The 16,021-nt window shown below is 30.8% G+C and overlaps 4 protein-coding genes across 6 annotated transcripts in view; all 4 read left to right on the top strand.

The window, feature by feature from the left end:
• The window catches only part of LOC144837847 (uncharacterized), a 336,690-nt gene that overhangs the window by 69,631 nt on the left and 251,038 nt on the right, over positions 1–16,021 (top strand). The window contains exons 8-14 of the mRNA XM_078693127.1: positions 226–310; positions 704–869; positions 1,343–1,446; positions 1,800–1,868; positions 2,001–2,137; positions 2,879–2,968; positions 3,058–3,104. Of these exons, the coding sequence (XP_078549253.1) occupies positions 226–310; positions 704–869; positions 1,343–1,446; positions 1,800–1,868; positions 2,001–2,137; positions 2,879–2,968; positions 3,058–3,104 (698 nt within the window). The remainder of the gene's footprint in view (positions 1–225; positions 311–703; positions 870–1,342; positions 1,447–1,799; positions 1,869–2,000; positions 2,138–2,878; positions 2,969–3,057; positions 3,105–16,021) is intronic.
• On the top strand, positions 3,205–6,297 carry LOC144837158 (uncharacterized). Its single transcript, XM_078692170.1, has 8 exons — positions 3,205–3,246; positions 3,379–3,621; positions 3,892–4,086; positions 4,171–4,341; positions 4,433–4,735; positions 5,326–5,418; positions 5,501–5,705; positions 6,167–6,297. The coding sequence occupies exons 1-8, from the start codon at positions 3,205–3,207 to the stop codon at positions 6,295–6,297; spliced, it is 1,383 nt and encodes a 460-aa protein (XP_078548296.1).
• Positions 7,670–12,484, top strand: LOC144837898 (netrin receptor UNC5C-like). Of its 3 annotated transcripts, none has more exons than XM_078693217.1 (9): positions 7,670–8,314; positions 8,598–8,735; positions 9,025–9,163; positions 9,502–9,531; positions 9,789–9,818; positions 10,333–10,861; positions 10,955–11,243; positions 11,772–11,816; positions 12,388–12,484. In XM_078693217.1, exons 1-6 carry the CDS (start codon positions 7,796–7,798, stop codon positions 10,695–10,697), a joined length of 1,221 nt encoding a protein of 406 aa, XP_078549343.1. In that variant the 5' UTR covers positions 7,670–7,795; the 3' UTR covers positions 10,698–10,861; positions 10,955–11,243; positions 11,772–11,816; positions 12,388–12,484. The 3 variants fall into 3 exon arrangements, with proteins under 3 accessions (XP_078549343.1, XP_078549344.1, XP_078549342.1); XM_078693218.1 differs by having other exon boundaries at positions 10,955–11,183; positions 12,388–12,414; XM_078693216.1 differs by lacking the exons at positions 11,772–11,816; positions 12,388–12,484 and having other exon boundaries at positions 10,955–11,320.
• The window catches only part of LOC144837154 (uncharacterized), a 30,482-nt gene continuing 25,196 nt past the window's right edge, over positions 10,736–16,021 (top strand). The window contains exons 1-5 of the mRNA XM_078692168.1: positions 10,736–10,815; positions 10,955–11,020; positions 11,429–11,517; positions 11,772–11,816; positions 12,388–12,927. Coding sequence (XP_078548294.1) covers positions 10,736–10,815; positions 10,955–11,020; positions 11,429–11,517; positions 11,772–11,816; positions 12,388–12,927 — 820 coding nt within the window. The remainder of the gene's footprint in view (positions 10,816–10,954; positions 11,021–11,428; positions 11,518–11,771; positions 11,817–12,387; positions 12,928–16,021) is intronic.

The raw sequence follows: 16,021 nt of genomic DNA, 5'->3' as shown, positions 1-16,021 counted from the left end.
GACCACCCTAAACCAATTTCTGAAGTCAAATTCTCTGGAACTCAAAGTGCATACAAAAGTTAATCTAGCTACTACAGTATCATTAATTATGTCCATTTTATATCTGTTGTCTTTTTATTAGAACAACCTAATAGCACACATGATGTGTATAAATTAACCAATCAAATCAGATACACTAGTCAGGTGTGTTATAATACTGTATATGTAAATGTATGTATTTTATAGGAGGGGAATACATCTGTGAATGTTTTAGAAAGTAACACGCAGATGGTTTACCAGGAAAAAAACAAGATTTTAAAGCTCTTTGACAGTAAGTGAAGTTTTCTATTAAAGTTTTTATTAATAAACTAAAGGTCAGCCAGTTTTTAATTTTGTTCTAAAATGGGAGTGATTAAGTTAAGACATTGGAACCGTAATCCAGTCATAATATCAACAAAGGTTCAAGATTCACTTGCTCCATGGGTCTGGTAGAACGAGTCTTCTCGGATAAGGACTATAAACCGTAATTTCAGTGTACACAAATGCCTGTGTTCACTTTGAAGAACATAGTAAATTTATAAGGATGAGTAGGGGTTACCCTGATGTACTTTTTCACACACAGCCACTGTTGTAGAATTGGCAACACTGACTTGACATGACCCTTAGGGGAAAAGAACTATTATGAAAGAATTATATTTATTTCTACTTTATAATTTTATATTAGAATTGTTAGTTCCTGCCGAAATATATGCCAGAGGTGCAGATGCAATTAAGATATATAAAGATGAGCTAGAAAATGGTGAAATTACAGTTGTAAATGCAAGGTGTATGTTTCTTGGAAAAGAAGGTGCAGGCAAGACTAGTTGTGTAAAGCGCATGCTTAGAGAAAGGTAACAAGTAAAACTAACTCATAATTTTTTTTTAAACTAAAAAAACCTGTGTTTTACCAAGCCCCAAACTTTGGCTATTGTGTACTTGCTTTGTCATATTGTAAATCAAAGCCTATTCTGTCTTAGTTCACACACCGCCGGCCTATAATCTTGTGATGACCAATCACCTCAGACTATGCTACTTTATATTCCACTTTATCCTTACTTATACCTAGCATTCTTCAGAAGATGGTTGTAGCAAACATCCAAACGTCAAGACATAATTTATTTCCTTTTGGAAACACATGGTGTACTAGACACCAAGACAATTTATTCTCTGCTCAAAAATTGCAAATAAATGTTTTTGGAATTTTAGGAAAATTAGAAACCAAAATATAAGAAAGTAATCTGATTGTGATTTTTTTAATTTAATTTTTATGATTAAAGATGTATAAATATGAAGTTTCAACTTTACTAATATATTGTAATATTAGATTCAATTCCAGAGAACCATCTACGGATGGTATAGTTACGACAACAGTGTTCCAAGTAACTAAGGAGGATTCTAGCAACTGGAAAAAGATAAAAGATATAGATGGTAAGAGTCAAAGAAATTCTAGAGGAAAATAATTTATTAATTTTCATATATGACATGTTTAATCATCTGATGAAGACATTTTTTGAAGATTTGTGTTTGTTTTGTATGCTTTTACTGGCAATTAAGAATAAGTAGGCCTTATAAAATAAATTATTCCATCACAATAGTTGCACCAAAAATAACTAGTCATGCTAGCTGCATGTTAACATCCTTTTCTTACATTTGTTATAAAGATTGTACTAGAATTTTGCACTCTGTTATGTCAACGTTCCAAAACCTAAATTACATATCAAAACTTTTGTATTTTACTTCATACAAACTAATTGTTTACCTATTCTTCTTACTTCATACAGATGTGGAACTTACCAAGCAAATTCGTGCACACGCATTAGCAGAAAATGTTGATAAGAAATTAAAGAAAGGTTTGCACAGACTAAGCAATGCTGCATTTTCAAATCTAAATCTGGCATTCATCGTCATCTGAAAATTTAGAAAAGGTTTCTCGATCATTGACAATAACATACTAATGCTTATTAATAATAATTTTTGTTTAGAAAGCAAAGATACAACACTTCAGGCTAAATTAAAACATTTTGTGAGTCAAAATGTGGGAACAAGAAAGGTAAATGTGAGCGACATAACTAGTATATGGGACTTTGCTGGTCAACTAAACTACTATATAACACACAGGGTATGTTTTTCTTAATTATGCTCGAATCTTTTCTTGATAGTAAAATCATATTTAAAACAACATGTGATTCTTTTACTTCTTATCTGGATTTAGATACAAGTAATTGTATCTGTATCATCATAATAAAAATTACAATAGAAGCTGTTGGGCAATAATTACCAACATAATACTGACAATAAATGGAACATATTCTCTGTTTTGTTTGTGCCATAGCAAGTTTTTCACAGTTTTGTATTTTAGTTATTGTCTATATCCAACAGTATTAATTGATATTAACATTTTACAATTTACTAAAGTAACTAACTATTGAATTTAAATAATATTCTAGGTGGCCTTAATTTTACATTCATTCAAGTTAAGACTTTTAGTCCATTTTGAACTTTTTGGGTAGCCAAAATTTGAAAAACCTATATTTCTTTATTCTTTATAATTATAAATGTTGACTTTATATAGGGCATAATATGTAAAGCCTCTATGCACTTCACTTTAAAAGTAACAAGTTTTCAATTAAAAAAACAAAAAACAAGAGAAATGAAAAATAGGAATTGAACGGCTACAATTCAGATCTGGTGATATTTAATTTAGAATATTTTTAAAATTTTTGTATTTATTTTGTTTCATTTTAAGTTATTGTTTGGACGCACCTTTATCAATGCAGTGTTCCACTGTTGTAAGTAAGGTTTCCAATAATTATAGTATTTTTTCTATTAACCTTCTTTACATTGTATTTATATCTTTCAGTTCTTCCTGACAAACAAAGTATCATACTGTGTTACGTTTAATGTGATGGATAACTTGAACGAACTAGCTAATCCACGAGATTCATCAATTGTAAGTTCACCAAGTATTTCAGATTATTTTGTCAAATTTATCAACAGAGAATTGTTTATTTTCTAATTACAATTACATTTTGATTTTAGGATTCACTGGGAATGACTAATTTGGACATGAATTTGTTCTGGATAAGGTCTATTTATGAACATGTGCTACAACATGGTTCAGGAAAGCCCATTTTAATTGATGGCAAGAGCATAGAGTCACCTCCCATCTGCTTGGTTGCTACCCATATGGATAAATTGTCAGGAACACGAAGAGAACGACAAATAAAGGTAATAGCTATAGTTTAAATATCATTTGACTACTCATTTATGCACATTGCTTTTTTCTGAATGATACATCAGAATGTATAAGCATCACATGAAATAAAAGAAGAAACCTTTTATGTATTTTATAAATTAAAGGCTGAGGAGATGTTCATGCAGATGTTTGATGCAATGAAAGGAATGCCATATGCCAAGCATGTAGATCGTGAAATGTACATGGTGGATAACACTGTAAAGTCACATGAAGGTATTGAAAAACTTAAGCGAAACGTTGGTAGATACTTGAAAGCAATGGTACAGGAAGTTCCTGTAAAGTGGGTTAATTTGCAGGAAAAGTTGCAAATGATTGGAAAAACAAGATTGTACATTACCTTGACAGAGGTAAGGGTTTGAATTAATTTTGTTTTTAATGTATAGTTACTGTATAGAATTCTATCATTCAATATGTTGTGTGTGTACTCAGAATATTTACTTCAGAGGTGAATAATTGTAATCAAACATTAATCAGTAATTATAGTAATTATTTAGTCAGTAATGCGGCCGTGAACATCAGTCTGTATAGCACCTTCCAATAGTACTGTCCTGTTTAGTTATTTATTTGTCAAATGAATTTAGTGTAATAATTATATCAAAATGTCAATTCTGCTTTAGGTTTCTGAGATTGCAACTCAATGTGGAATTCCTCAAGATGTACACACCACTGCCATATATTATCTGAATGACACTGGAATTATCATGTACACCGGCACTAATGAGAAATTAAGAAACATTGTGATAACAAATCTTCACTGGATGATTGAAATTTTGAAAAAAGTCATCACAGTAGTTACACCAATGTTTGAAATGGTTAGTGAATGCATATTATATATAACTAGATTTGTATATCAGTAGGTCTATTACATTTAGAATCTGTTTTTTTTTTGTACACAGGAGGAAGCAGAAGATCGGAAGCAATTACAGAAGCTATGGGAAAAGCTTAGCAATGAAGGAGTTCTTGAGGAGAAGTTACTACGTTATTTGTGGCGAAATGAAGATGAAGATCTTTTTGAAATCTTTGTAGAATTGATGAAAGTTTTTCGTTTGCTCTTTGAGAAGAGAAAGGTTGGCAAATACACTTTATTCATTTCTTTGATTAAGCTCTTACTAATCACTGGTACCAATTTATGTGTAATTGTGATGTTTATATTAACAGGGAATTGAAGATGGTAACCGGGTATTCTTGGTTCCTTGTCGAATGAAAGTTGACAAAAAAGACATTCTGAAAGTAACAGCAGATAACACACAAACAGTATCAATTTATCTGACCCCGACGGACTTTCTTCCTGATGCTGTGTACCACACATTGGTTGTTGCATTTCTTGAATTTATGACACAAAAGGGTAATGATGATTCAGAAGTGTTCCTGAATCGTAGTGACTTTAAATTGAGTGGTCACACTATCAGTTTAGGTTCTGTCAGAATTAACCATGAAAAAGAAAAACCATATGCTTTAAAGGTTTGAAATTCATTACTATTTTTGCTATTAATTATATTCTACTTTTAAGATTTAATAAAAATTTGTATTTAAAGAGAAAACATAAAACCAATTAACGTAGAATATAGTATATATATATATGCATTCTGTTCTATGTCTATGTATTACGCACTTTTTTCTTTCATACCACAAACCTTTCTCTACTGATTTTGTCTATTTTAACAATGTATTGTTCCCCCAAAAACATGGCCCAAATTAATGATGTTAAATAGCCCATTTTGCAGATTTAATCAAGTTGTTCACTTTTGTGAAAAAACAACAAAGAAAAGTAATGTTTTAACATTTTGAAGACAAAATAAATGTTTAAAAAAATTGTTTCAAACCAAATTTTGGTCAACGTGAATAACTATTATGTGACAATAAATAATGAAATATTAAAATTTACAATTTTTTAATTACTGTATTTATATACAGTATATCTTTAACGCAACAAGATGTTCAATTTCTTTTATATTTATCATCCATTTCAATGTTTATTTGTTATTATGTATTTATCCATCTGTATTAATTATATGCATTGTCATAAGATGCTGTCATATTTTCCTTAACAGCTTGAAATATCACGCTGGAATCAAATTGGTCGACGTATCAACGTAGCTGATAAATGGTTGATATCTAAACCAGAACCAAGTGTCTGCATGGAGGTAATCAATATGAGATTATCACTTTTAAACAAATTTATCATGTTATATAAATTATAAATAACATTTTATTCCCATGTTTTAGGTACTAAACTACTTGAAAGAGCAACTAAAAACTGTTTGTAATATATACGAGGGCATTGGCTACAATGTACGTGTGTTATGCACTGCTTGTAAACCATATGAGCATCACTTAATTGATCTTGAAAAGTGTTTGCAAAATGATTCTGTTCCATGTGGAAGAAGAAATACTATGGATACTGCACGTATCAAGCACTTATTTTCAACGAGTAAGTTGGTTTGGTTATTCTTTAATGTTGTCATCATTATTACTTCATCCTAATGAATTCTCAATTTTATGTTATAAACGTTTTGCTGAAACAAATAAAAAAATAAATTTACATCATTGTATGAATATGTGCCATGTTAAATTATATTTCTATAAATTGCATACTATCTTGTTTTAAATATAGACACCTCATTGATAAGATGATAAAGTAAGGATATAAAGGTCATGATATAATAAAATGATTATTATCATGATGATGATCAAGATATGATAATGACACTCCAGCTATATTCACACATAACCTCACCAATCTTTGTAACCTACACCCGTTTAAAAATAGAGAAATTATTATTATATGGTAGCATTATGAACATTAACAATTTTTACCAAGTTGTGTCTTTTAATATTTAGTTCTTTTTATGAAAAATATGTGTAAAATATTTTGTGGGTTACATTTTTCAGATTTAGCAAGTCTTGTTAGTGAACAATTTGAGAAACTAATGGTTGAAGAACAGAAAATAAAACATAAACCAGGGATTGGTGAGTTTAAGGATCTTATAAGGAGTTGTATGGTTCAATGTAACATATTGTGATTAAAATGGTATTTCAGTAGAGAGGACTTGTAGTAATAATTTCATTCACTAGAGGGTGAGCTCGCTTCGCTTGCTTCCCCTCTAGGAAGTGTAGACGATGGTTCTCGGAATGATAATGACTCTGGTAACAAGTTTTAGAAGGACATTCTGGCCTGGACGTTCTCAGTCGGTTACCATTATTTAAATGCTTTTGATATTTGTAAAGATGGTATTTGGATGGGGGGTGGTGAGTGGCAATAATTATTTTAATTTATGTTTTATTGGGGAGGTGTTCCGGGCGTTTATTCAAATAAATACCATCCTAATTGGTATAATTAATAAATTATTCCGCGACACAGTGAGCCGTTTTGGCCTAAGAAGGAAGACGTTTTAGACAGCTTGCAACAATGGGCAGAAGTATCCCAGGGTCCTAAACGGGACGTGACGGACACAGATAGCGCACAGTATACATAAAGTCCTGGCAGCTTACTCATAAACTGGGCTATCGGGGTTTCATTCGATTTCAGACAAAAGCTGTTATCATCAATTCTCTCGATGTAATTAATTATTTCTCACAATTTACTCCTATGTTTTATGAATATATTTAATTTGATCTTTATGTACTACTATACCTTCACATGCGCGGGCCTAAAATAAACAAAAAGGCTATCGCCACCAAGCACCAACGGCCAACTTAGTTGAAACCAACCATGCATGGAACTTGCAAGGTGATTGACACACCTTACTGTGAACCCGGAAATTACTTCTACCGCGCGTAGAATTTACCGATTGAAATCAGAAATTTTCTTATAAAACCCTTTATAATAAGTTCCTAAGATAGAAATATGGAACAATATCGTAATAGTGGAAACTAATGTTATAAAATCTACGTTTCGCGGTACATCTGAGATAGATAAGGTAGGTATCCAAGGCGGAGATTAGTACCAAAGTTTCTCCATTGTGCTCGCCTATGTCAGAATTAACCATAATTTATATATAGATTCATTGTATCATATTTTTATAATATACAAATTGTTATTATTGTGTTCAATTAAAATTGTCTTTGGCTGTACTGCTATGATTATAAGTTTCTCACTCATGGTTCATAATTTGGCAAAAACATTTCAAAGATTGAGAGAATAATTTAATTGGTCAGATATTTTGTCTTATTCTGATGTAATTGCACTGTATACTCAGTACAATGAAAACACTTTGCAAGCAAATTTAAAAGTATTTCACAGATTGGACTCAATCAAACCCATGACCTCCAGATTACTAGCATTGCGTTTATACCTCCAGACCACCGAGCTCAGTAATATAGAGAGGTTTGAGTCCCATCCACACACTCATTATAGTGTAAATATATTTTTTAATGGTTACATATTATTTTACATATTAATTAAAACAGATGGAATGGTAATGACACCACAACCAAAGTTGGCTGCAATAATATTAAAAACATGAAAAACTATTTTTATTATAAAATTAAATAGAACTAACATTGTGCAAGTCAAGTCGAATGGAGTTAATTGTGGACTCTACAGGTGGAACTCTTCACCTTAAGGATGAAGACATAAAGTTGGAGATACAACCTGGATCAATAGAAGAAGGAAAAACCGTTATAATATCACTAGAAAATATTTTGGAGGAAACAGACATGCCTGTATTTCATTCACTTGAATCAATAATATCACCTATTGTTAAATGTGGACCAGAAGGCACCAGCTTCAACAAGCCCTGTTTACTGTCATTTCCACACGATGCTTTAAATGAAGAGTTTTGGGAATTCTCTTTACTTTTTAAAGAGTGCTTTCAAGATGAATGGAAAAAAAAAACAGAAATTGATGAGGACATACGTTTTACTTTAAAAGATGGTCAATTGTGTATATATTTAAATCATTTCTGTTGTCATGGATTCATGGGTCGAATTAGAAATGTTTTTCATGCAAAAAAAAGTATAAAGTTGGGAGTTTTTGGAAAGATGCTTGTAAATGAATATCAAATTCGAGTAAAATTCTGGAAATCAGGAAAATACAGGGTAATTTTTTATTTTATTAAAATATGTTTAAAAAATTATAAATTGAAAAAGAATTTGTTAAAATTGGAAACAGAAAATATGGTGATCAATCACACCGCCATTAAAATGTTTTTGGTTATTATTTTTCCAGTTATAGTTGTTTTTAAACATTTTTTTTATCTGATTAGATTGATTCCTGATAGAACAAAAAATCAGAGTTAGAAAGATTTGTACTTAAATAGTCTAGTGTTTTAAACAGTTTTTACATCTTTGAGTATTTTTATGTATTCTGTATGCACTTTAGAAAGTTGAGGAAGAAACATCAAACCAGGGTGAGAACCTATTAGAATCAGTTACAGTTATACATTCTTTGTATAAAAACATGGAAATTAGTGTTGAAATACCAAACCAGGAATGGCAAGTAGACGGTGAAAATATAAAAGTAAGAATTTTGTTCAATAATTTTTAAAAAAATCTTTACAATTTGTTTTATCACAACATGTAGAATATCACATCAGAGAGCTATAAATTTATACCTCACTGATCAAATAGGTATATGCGGTCACTGTACATAGTAACCAAGGAGTTTCAGTAATGTTTTAATGATTGACAAACACTTGTAAATTCACAGGTGTTTTTTAAAGGTTCCAAAAATTTGCTTTAAAGGTTTCTACAGTTATCCAACTTTTATGAAAAATCAATCTAAATAACTGTATGACTTTTTCCTCTAGATTATACCTGCTGAGTATCTATGGTGTAAAAGACCATCAAAGACATTTTGTTTAAAAAGAAATATTTCGACAAATGTTCTAAAGGCAAAAGTATCGCTATCACAAGATTCAAATGATATTCCTAAAGTGGAAGTGAATTGTACGTTTTCCTAATACTAACATTAATAACAGAAGTGTAAACCTATAAATAAGTGTCACTCTCCTATACAGACCATTTAAAGAGAGACCTCGTGGGTTGAAAAGGAGAGACTCATGTTGTAGAGTCAAATTGTGTTGAAAAATAATGTTGTATTCGTCTCTCTATTTTATTGATCTGTAAACAGGCACAATACGATTTACAGACAGTTACAGAAATACAATTTTACTGTGTTAGTTAATTTTTAATATTTGAACCTGTGATGTAGTGTGTATCAATATCATAATAATCACACATAATCTGAAATAATTATTAATATTGAATATTTCATTTTTTTGCAGGTGATATTGGAGCATTGGTTTCAATTCCATGTATGTTATATTGTAAACAAGTAGATTAAGTCAGCAGAAACTGTAGTAATTTAGTTTATTTTTAAATGCTTAAAAAGTAAATAATTTATATATTTTCTTTATGAAAAACGGAGAATTCATCCCTCCAAATACAGCAATTTCTGTTATGACTAAAAGTTGCAAACTGCATCTGTTGTTTTTGGTAGGAATTAAAATTAACATGCTTCCTAATACAAAAACAAAATGTCATAATAATTTGAATATTTTATTTGTTACAGGTAATTTTGGACCATCAAGATCAGATCCAGGTATAATTATTATTACTTATATTTATTAGTTATTTACATACATTCTCAGTAACCAGAGGGTCCACTAATAAGTTTGATTCATAATTTTTAATAAGTTACATTTTATTTGTTTACAAAGAATCCTGTTTCAACCAAGAACAACATTAGAGTGATTGTCTAAAATTTAACAGTAATAATTAAGATCTGCAGTATATTTATTTCTGAAAAAAGTTTTCTATTTGTCATGGAAAGAAATGATTTAAATGTCAAAATAAAGAAATTTAAGTAAATGAGGTCAAATTTAGACCATGATTGTAAAAATTGCTCACAAAAACTGTTTAAAAACAAGTTTATCGAGTTTGCAATCATTTGGGTTTTTAAAACGGATTTTTTTTAATAGGAAAAAATTCCTTTTGTCTACGATTTCTAATGCCAGAGAAAACAATTTTTTTTAAAATGATTGTTTTTGCCAGCAGAAACAGGCCCATATAGCTTCATTATAAAAAAAATAATACTGATTGATTTCTTTTTGCAGTCACTGTAAATCCATGGCAAGAAAGGTTCAACAAGTTGAAACATGATCTTCATTTACTCTATGTTGGTGAAAGATTCCTTTTGCTGAGATGCTGTCTCTTTGACCACATAGATTTACTGCACCTTACTGATCCAGGTTGCACAGCACATTACTTATTTAACAAACTCCATGAAAAGCGTTATATCACACCTACTAATGTCAGTCTATTGTTGGACATTGCTAAAGTATCAGATTTGAACAATGCTGAAATTCTTATAAATCAGTATGTGATTGACAACAAGGTTCCAAACACTGATGAAGAAAAACTTTCACCATACAGGTCAAAATTGTGTGAGGCATTGAAGCAATTTGACTTAATACTTTAAATGTTTTAATTGCTTCCTGTGAATTGGATTCAATGAGAATGCAATTGCCAACCATTTGGGATTTAGTGTTTCACCTGGAGAGAATTGGACAATTAGTGGAAGAATCAGAAAGAAAGAGGTTTGCTGAACTTCTTGGACCAATCGCAAACAATATACTGTTAACAGTATGTAAAATTTCTTTAATTAAACATGCTTTTAAAAAACCCACAAAAATGCCATTCACCAACCTGTAACCTATTTATCATATTTTTATACAGGTACTTGCTGATGAATGAGAAGATCCACATCAATCCAAGCAGGTACCTTGTGAACCAATCAAGCAAGTACCTTACCATCTGAGACAATCAAGCAAGTACCATTACCATGTGAGACAATCAAGCAAGTACCATAACTGTGTGAGACAATCAAGCAAGTATTATTACCGTGTGTGAGACAATCAAGCAAGTACCTTACCATGTGAGACAATCAAGCAAGTACCATTACTGTGTGAGACAATCAAGCAAGTACCATTACTGTGTGAGACAATCAAGCAAGTACCATTACTGTGTGAGACAATCAAGCAAGTACCGTACCATCTGAGACAATCAAGCAAGTACCATTACCGTGTGAGACAATCAAGCAAGTACCATAACTGTGTGAGACAATCAAGCAAGTACCGTACCATCTGAGACAATCAAGCAAGACCATTACCATGTGAGAGGTAATGGTAATTGCTTGATTGTCTCACACAGTAATGGTACTTGCTTGATTGTCTCACACGGTATTGGTACTTGCTTGATTGTCTCACACGGTAATGGTACTTGCTTGATTGTCTCACACGGTAATGGTACTTGATTGTCGTGTCAGACAATCAAGCAAGTTTCCAAATTCCAAATAATTTCAGCCTTGGTAAACTATAAGCTTCCGCATGGTAACTAAATATCTTCCGTCCTCTTTACTATAACTGCCTAAAGGAGTGGCATAAAAAAGACAATAATAAAGACAATAATACCAGTAGTAGTACTATCAGAATCATTGTTGATAATAGCTGTGACATCTTGTAAAGTGGATAAATATTTTTTATTTTATTTGCAGACGAAAGTGGGCCAAAAGAAAGGAAAGGAAGAAAAACGGATCAAGGTAATTGATTGAAATATGTTGGTAAATAAGTAGAGTGGAGAGAGAAAATAAAACAAATTGAATATTTACAGCATCTCAAACTGGTTTTGGTCAGAATTGGGGGAAACAATAATGATATATATCTCTTGGTATCTTTATTTTATTTCAATCCAATCCAAAAAAGCTGAATTGGGGATTTTTTACAAAGGCCAAATTTTTACAAATTATAAATTTCACACACTTTTTCAAATAAGTATTATAAATTTTAAACAATTTAAGAAGTACACATAAAAGCAAGCAAAAGAAGCGTTTCGCTAAGAAAAAAAACTAAAAAAAAAAAAAAGAATTAAGCAGACAAGTGAGATATAGAAGAAGTGGGCATTTATTATATCTGGATAATGAGACACGAAAATGTCCATATGCATTTTATCATACTTAACTTTTAACCGCTTTGTAAACTTAAGATTTTTTATCATATTACTGTATTATTATTTGCCAATCTTTAAGAAGAACTTCTATTGTTATTTTATTATAATAATGGACAAATAAAGCTTTTCAGTATTTCAGTAATTTTCTGTAATTTCATTTGCAGGAAACACATTTGCAGATTCTGAATCTTTGAACAGTTTTCGAGACCTAAAAGCTAGTCTCAGTAGGTACTTTGATGGTGATAGATACGGTTGGCTGAGATTCCTACTATTTGATAAGTTGGATGTCGGTGACATTACAAATAAAGATTTCAATGGAAATGACCTACTCAATGCACTTGAAGTTAAAGGTTTAATCTCAACAACCAATGTTAATTTCCTGTTAGAGATTACAAATACATCTGAAATTGCACAGGCAAAAGATCTTGTATCAAAGTATATGACAGACAACAACGTTCAGGATAGACATACTGATAGAACCAAGTTGTCGTCTTACAGAAAGCGACTGTTTAAAGCCCTGAAACAAGTTGACCTAGAAGCATTCAAAAGAATTATTTCAAACTATGAATTGAGAATACATAGCTTCTCAAATGTTTGGAATGCAGTTCTCCATCTAGAGAAAAAGGAAGAATTAGCAGATGATCCAAACAAAATAAATAGGTTTGCAGATCGTCTTGGCACAATAGCAACAAAAAAATTAATTGGTAAAAATATGTATTTTATTTTGTATTCATTTTGTAAACAATTTACATAATTGTAATTTGATTAAAATGAAATATTTGGTTTAATTGTAATCATGAAAGTTTTACCTGATTATTTACAGACGATAGTGGGAAAGAATGAGACAGCATCATAAACCAAGTGAAGGTAAATTATTAATTAAAGTAATATACAAAATTGGGTGATAAACATAAAAAATTATGATTATAATAATTATGATTAAGATGATAATAGAAGTTGGTGATATTGAGGATGATATTACTAAAACTGTAGGATTTATAAAACAAAGAATATAATAATTTAACTTATTATTATAGGAATAAAATAATTAGAGTGAGTAGTTTTTTTGTAGTTGTTTCTAAAAACTGATTATAGATATAGAAAATTGTTGAATTGAATTAATATTATAATCATATTCAAACAATGATTATGATTATTAAGCAATAATTATAACAATGCTGAATTTATTACTTAAAATTGAAAATGATTTTGTGGTCTTTCATGAATTTTTATTCATAAATCTTAAAACAGTAATTATGATAAGAATGCTATCTACTGAATTTATTACAAGAAATTGGAAATGATTTTGTGGCGTTTCATGAATTATACTGCAATCTTATTCAAATAATGATTATGATTTCAACAATGATTATGATGCTAATCTACTTAATTTATTACAAGAAATTGGAAATGATTCTGGTGTTCCATGAATTATACTGTAATCATATTCAAATAATGATTATGATTTCAACAATGATTATGATGCTAATCCACTGAATTTATTAGAATTATTTGGAAATATTTTGGTGTTTTATGAATTTATATTCATTATTCATAATCTTAAAACAACAATTACAATTTCCACAATAATCATAACTGTTCTACTAAATTTATTGATACTGTTTTTCATCCGTATAGATCTCTCAGAGGATGATGATGAAGACTTAAGTCACAGACTTAGCCCAATGATGCAATAAACATTGACATTCTATTCATACAAATGTTAGACGGCGTTAAAGTGTTGAAAACTGGTACCAGTACAATCTACCTGTTAACTCTTTTATCTGCCAATTGAGTAGTGATTTGGTTGCGATGTAATGTTAGCGTGTCATACCTCAATGTACAAAAGCGTAGATACCTTGGTATCCCAGACTTCAAACACACTAGTTATTGTCTGTGGTGGTTTCTTTCCAGAAACAAATTGCTGTCCCCTTATAATAGGATTAAATCAACCATTTGGCACTCTCAAACGTGTCCCTTTAATAGGGTTGTCCCCTTAATAGGGTTGTCCCCTGATTAGGAGTTGGCTGTAGTGTTGAAACATATATTTCCCCTCGTTTTATGAGAAAGTGACTGAATAGGGGTGTCCTAAAGAAGGGGTTTACTCCAGTAGTAAAGAGGAGGGGTGTGTCCCCTTAATAGGGGTGTGTCCCCTGAATAAGGGTGTGTCCTCTAAATAGGGGTGTGTCCCCTGAATAAGGGTGTCCTAAAGAAGGGGTTTACCCCAGTAGTAAAGAGGAGGGGTGTGTCCCCTGAATAGGGGTGTGTCCCCTGAATAGGGATGTGTCCCCTTAATAGGGGTGTCCTAAAGAAGGGGTTTACTCCAGTAGTAAAGAGGAGGGGTGTGTCCCCTTAATAGGGGTGTGTCCCCTAAATAGGGGTGTCCTAAAGAAGGGGTTTACTCCAGTAGTAAAGCGTAGGGGTGTGTCCCCTGAATAGGGATGTGTCCCCTAATAGGGATGTGTCCCCTTAATAGGAGTGTGTCCCCTTAATAGGGGTGTCCCCTTAATAGGGGTGTCCTAAAGAAGGGGTTTACTCCAGTAGTAAAGAGGAGGGGTTCTACTGTTGAAAGATTTATTATAAGATTTCAGTGTACTAAACGGTACATGAATGTTAGTAACAAAAGAAAGACAACAAAACAAAATAACAATACTGGAATATTACAAAAAATAACAGTAGGCCTATAAAGATTTATTATAAGATTTCAGTGTACTAAATGGTAGATGAATGTTAGCAACAAAAAAAAGACAACAAAACAAAATAACAATACTGGAATATTACAAAAAATAACAGTAGACCTATAAAGATTTATTATAAGATTTCAGTGTACTAAATGGTACATGAATGTTAGTAACAAAAAAAAGATGACAAAACAAAATAACAATACTGGAATATTACAAAAAATAACAGTAGGCCTATAAAGATTTATTATAAGATTTCAGTGTACTAAATGGTACATGAATGTTAGTAACAAAAAAAAGACAACAAAACAAAATAACAATACTGGAATATTACAAAAAATAACAGTAGGCCTATAAAGATTTATTATAAGATTTCAGTGTACTAAACGGTACATGAATGTTAGTAACAAAAAAAGATGACAAAACAAAATAACAATACTGGAATATTACAAAAAATAACAGTAGGCCTATAAAGATTTATTATAAGATTTCAGTGTACTAAATGGTACATGAATGTTAGTAACAAAAAAAAGACAACAAAACAAAATAACAATACTGGAATATTACAAAAAATAACAGTAGGCCTATAAAGATTTATTATAAGATTTCAGTGTACTAAACGGTACATGAATGTTAGTAACAAAAAAAGATGACAAAACAAAATAACAATACTGGAATATTACAAAAAAATAACAGTAGGCCTATAAAGATTTATTATAAGATTTCAATGTACTAAACGGTACATGAATGTTAGTAACAAAAAAAGATGACAAAACAAAATAACAATACTGGAATATTACAAAAAAATAACAGTAGGCCTATAAAGATTTATTATAAGATTTCAATGTACTAAACGGTACATGAATGTTAGTAACAAAAAAAGATGACAAAACAAAATAACAATACTGGAATATTACAAAAAAATAACAGTAGGCCTATAAAGATTTATTATAAGATTTCAATGTACTAAACGGTACATGAATGTTAGTAACAAAAAAAGACGACAAAACAAATAACAATACTGGAATATTACAAAAAATAACAGTAGGCCTATAAAGATTTATTATAAGATTTCAGTGTACTAAATGGTACATGAATGTTAGTAACAAAAAAAAGA

The sequence above is a fragment of the Antedon bifida genome, chromosome 3 (assembly GCF_963402885.1).
Source record: "Antedon bifida chromosome 3, ecAntBifi1.1, whole genome shotgun sequence".
Lineage (NCBI taxonomy): Eukaryota > Metazoa > Echinodermata > Crinoidea > Comatulida > Antedonidae > Antedon > Antedon bifida.
Note: the sequence above shows the minus strand (reverse complement) of the source record. Positions and strands in the feature narration are given on the sequence as shown.

Coding starts and splice junctions, on each gene's coding strand:
- LOC144837158 (XM_078692170.1), top strand. CDS start 3,205: ATGGATAAATTGTCAGGAACACGAAGAGAACGACAAATAAAG. Junction 3,622..3,891: donor TGTACATTACCTTGACAGAG/GTAAGGGTTTGA, acceptor ATTCTGCTTTAG/GTTTCTGAGATTGCAACTCA. Junction 5,419..5,500: donor AACCAAGTGTCTGCATGGAG/GTAATCAATATG, acceptor CCCATGTTTTAG/GTACTAAACTACTTGAAAGA.
- LOC144837898 (XM_078693217.1), top strand. CDS start 7,796: ATGGAGTTAATTGTGGACTCTACAGGTGGAACTCTTCACCTTAAGGAT. Junction 8,736..9,024: donor TAGACGGTGAAAATATAAAA/GTAAGAATTTTG, acceptor TTTTTCCTCTAG/ATTATACCTGCTGAGTATCT. Junction 9,532..9,788: donor AGCATTGGTTTCAATTCCAT/GTATGTTATATT, acceptor TATTTGTTACAG/GTAATTTTGGACCATCAAGA.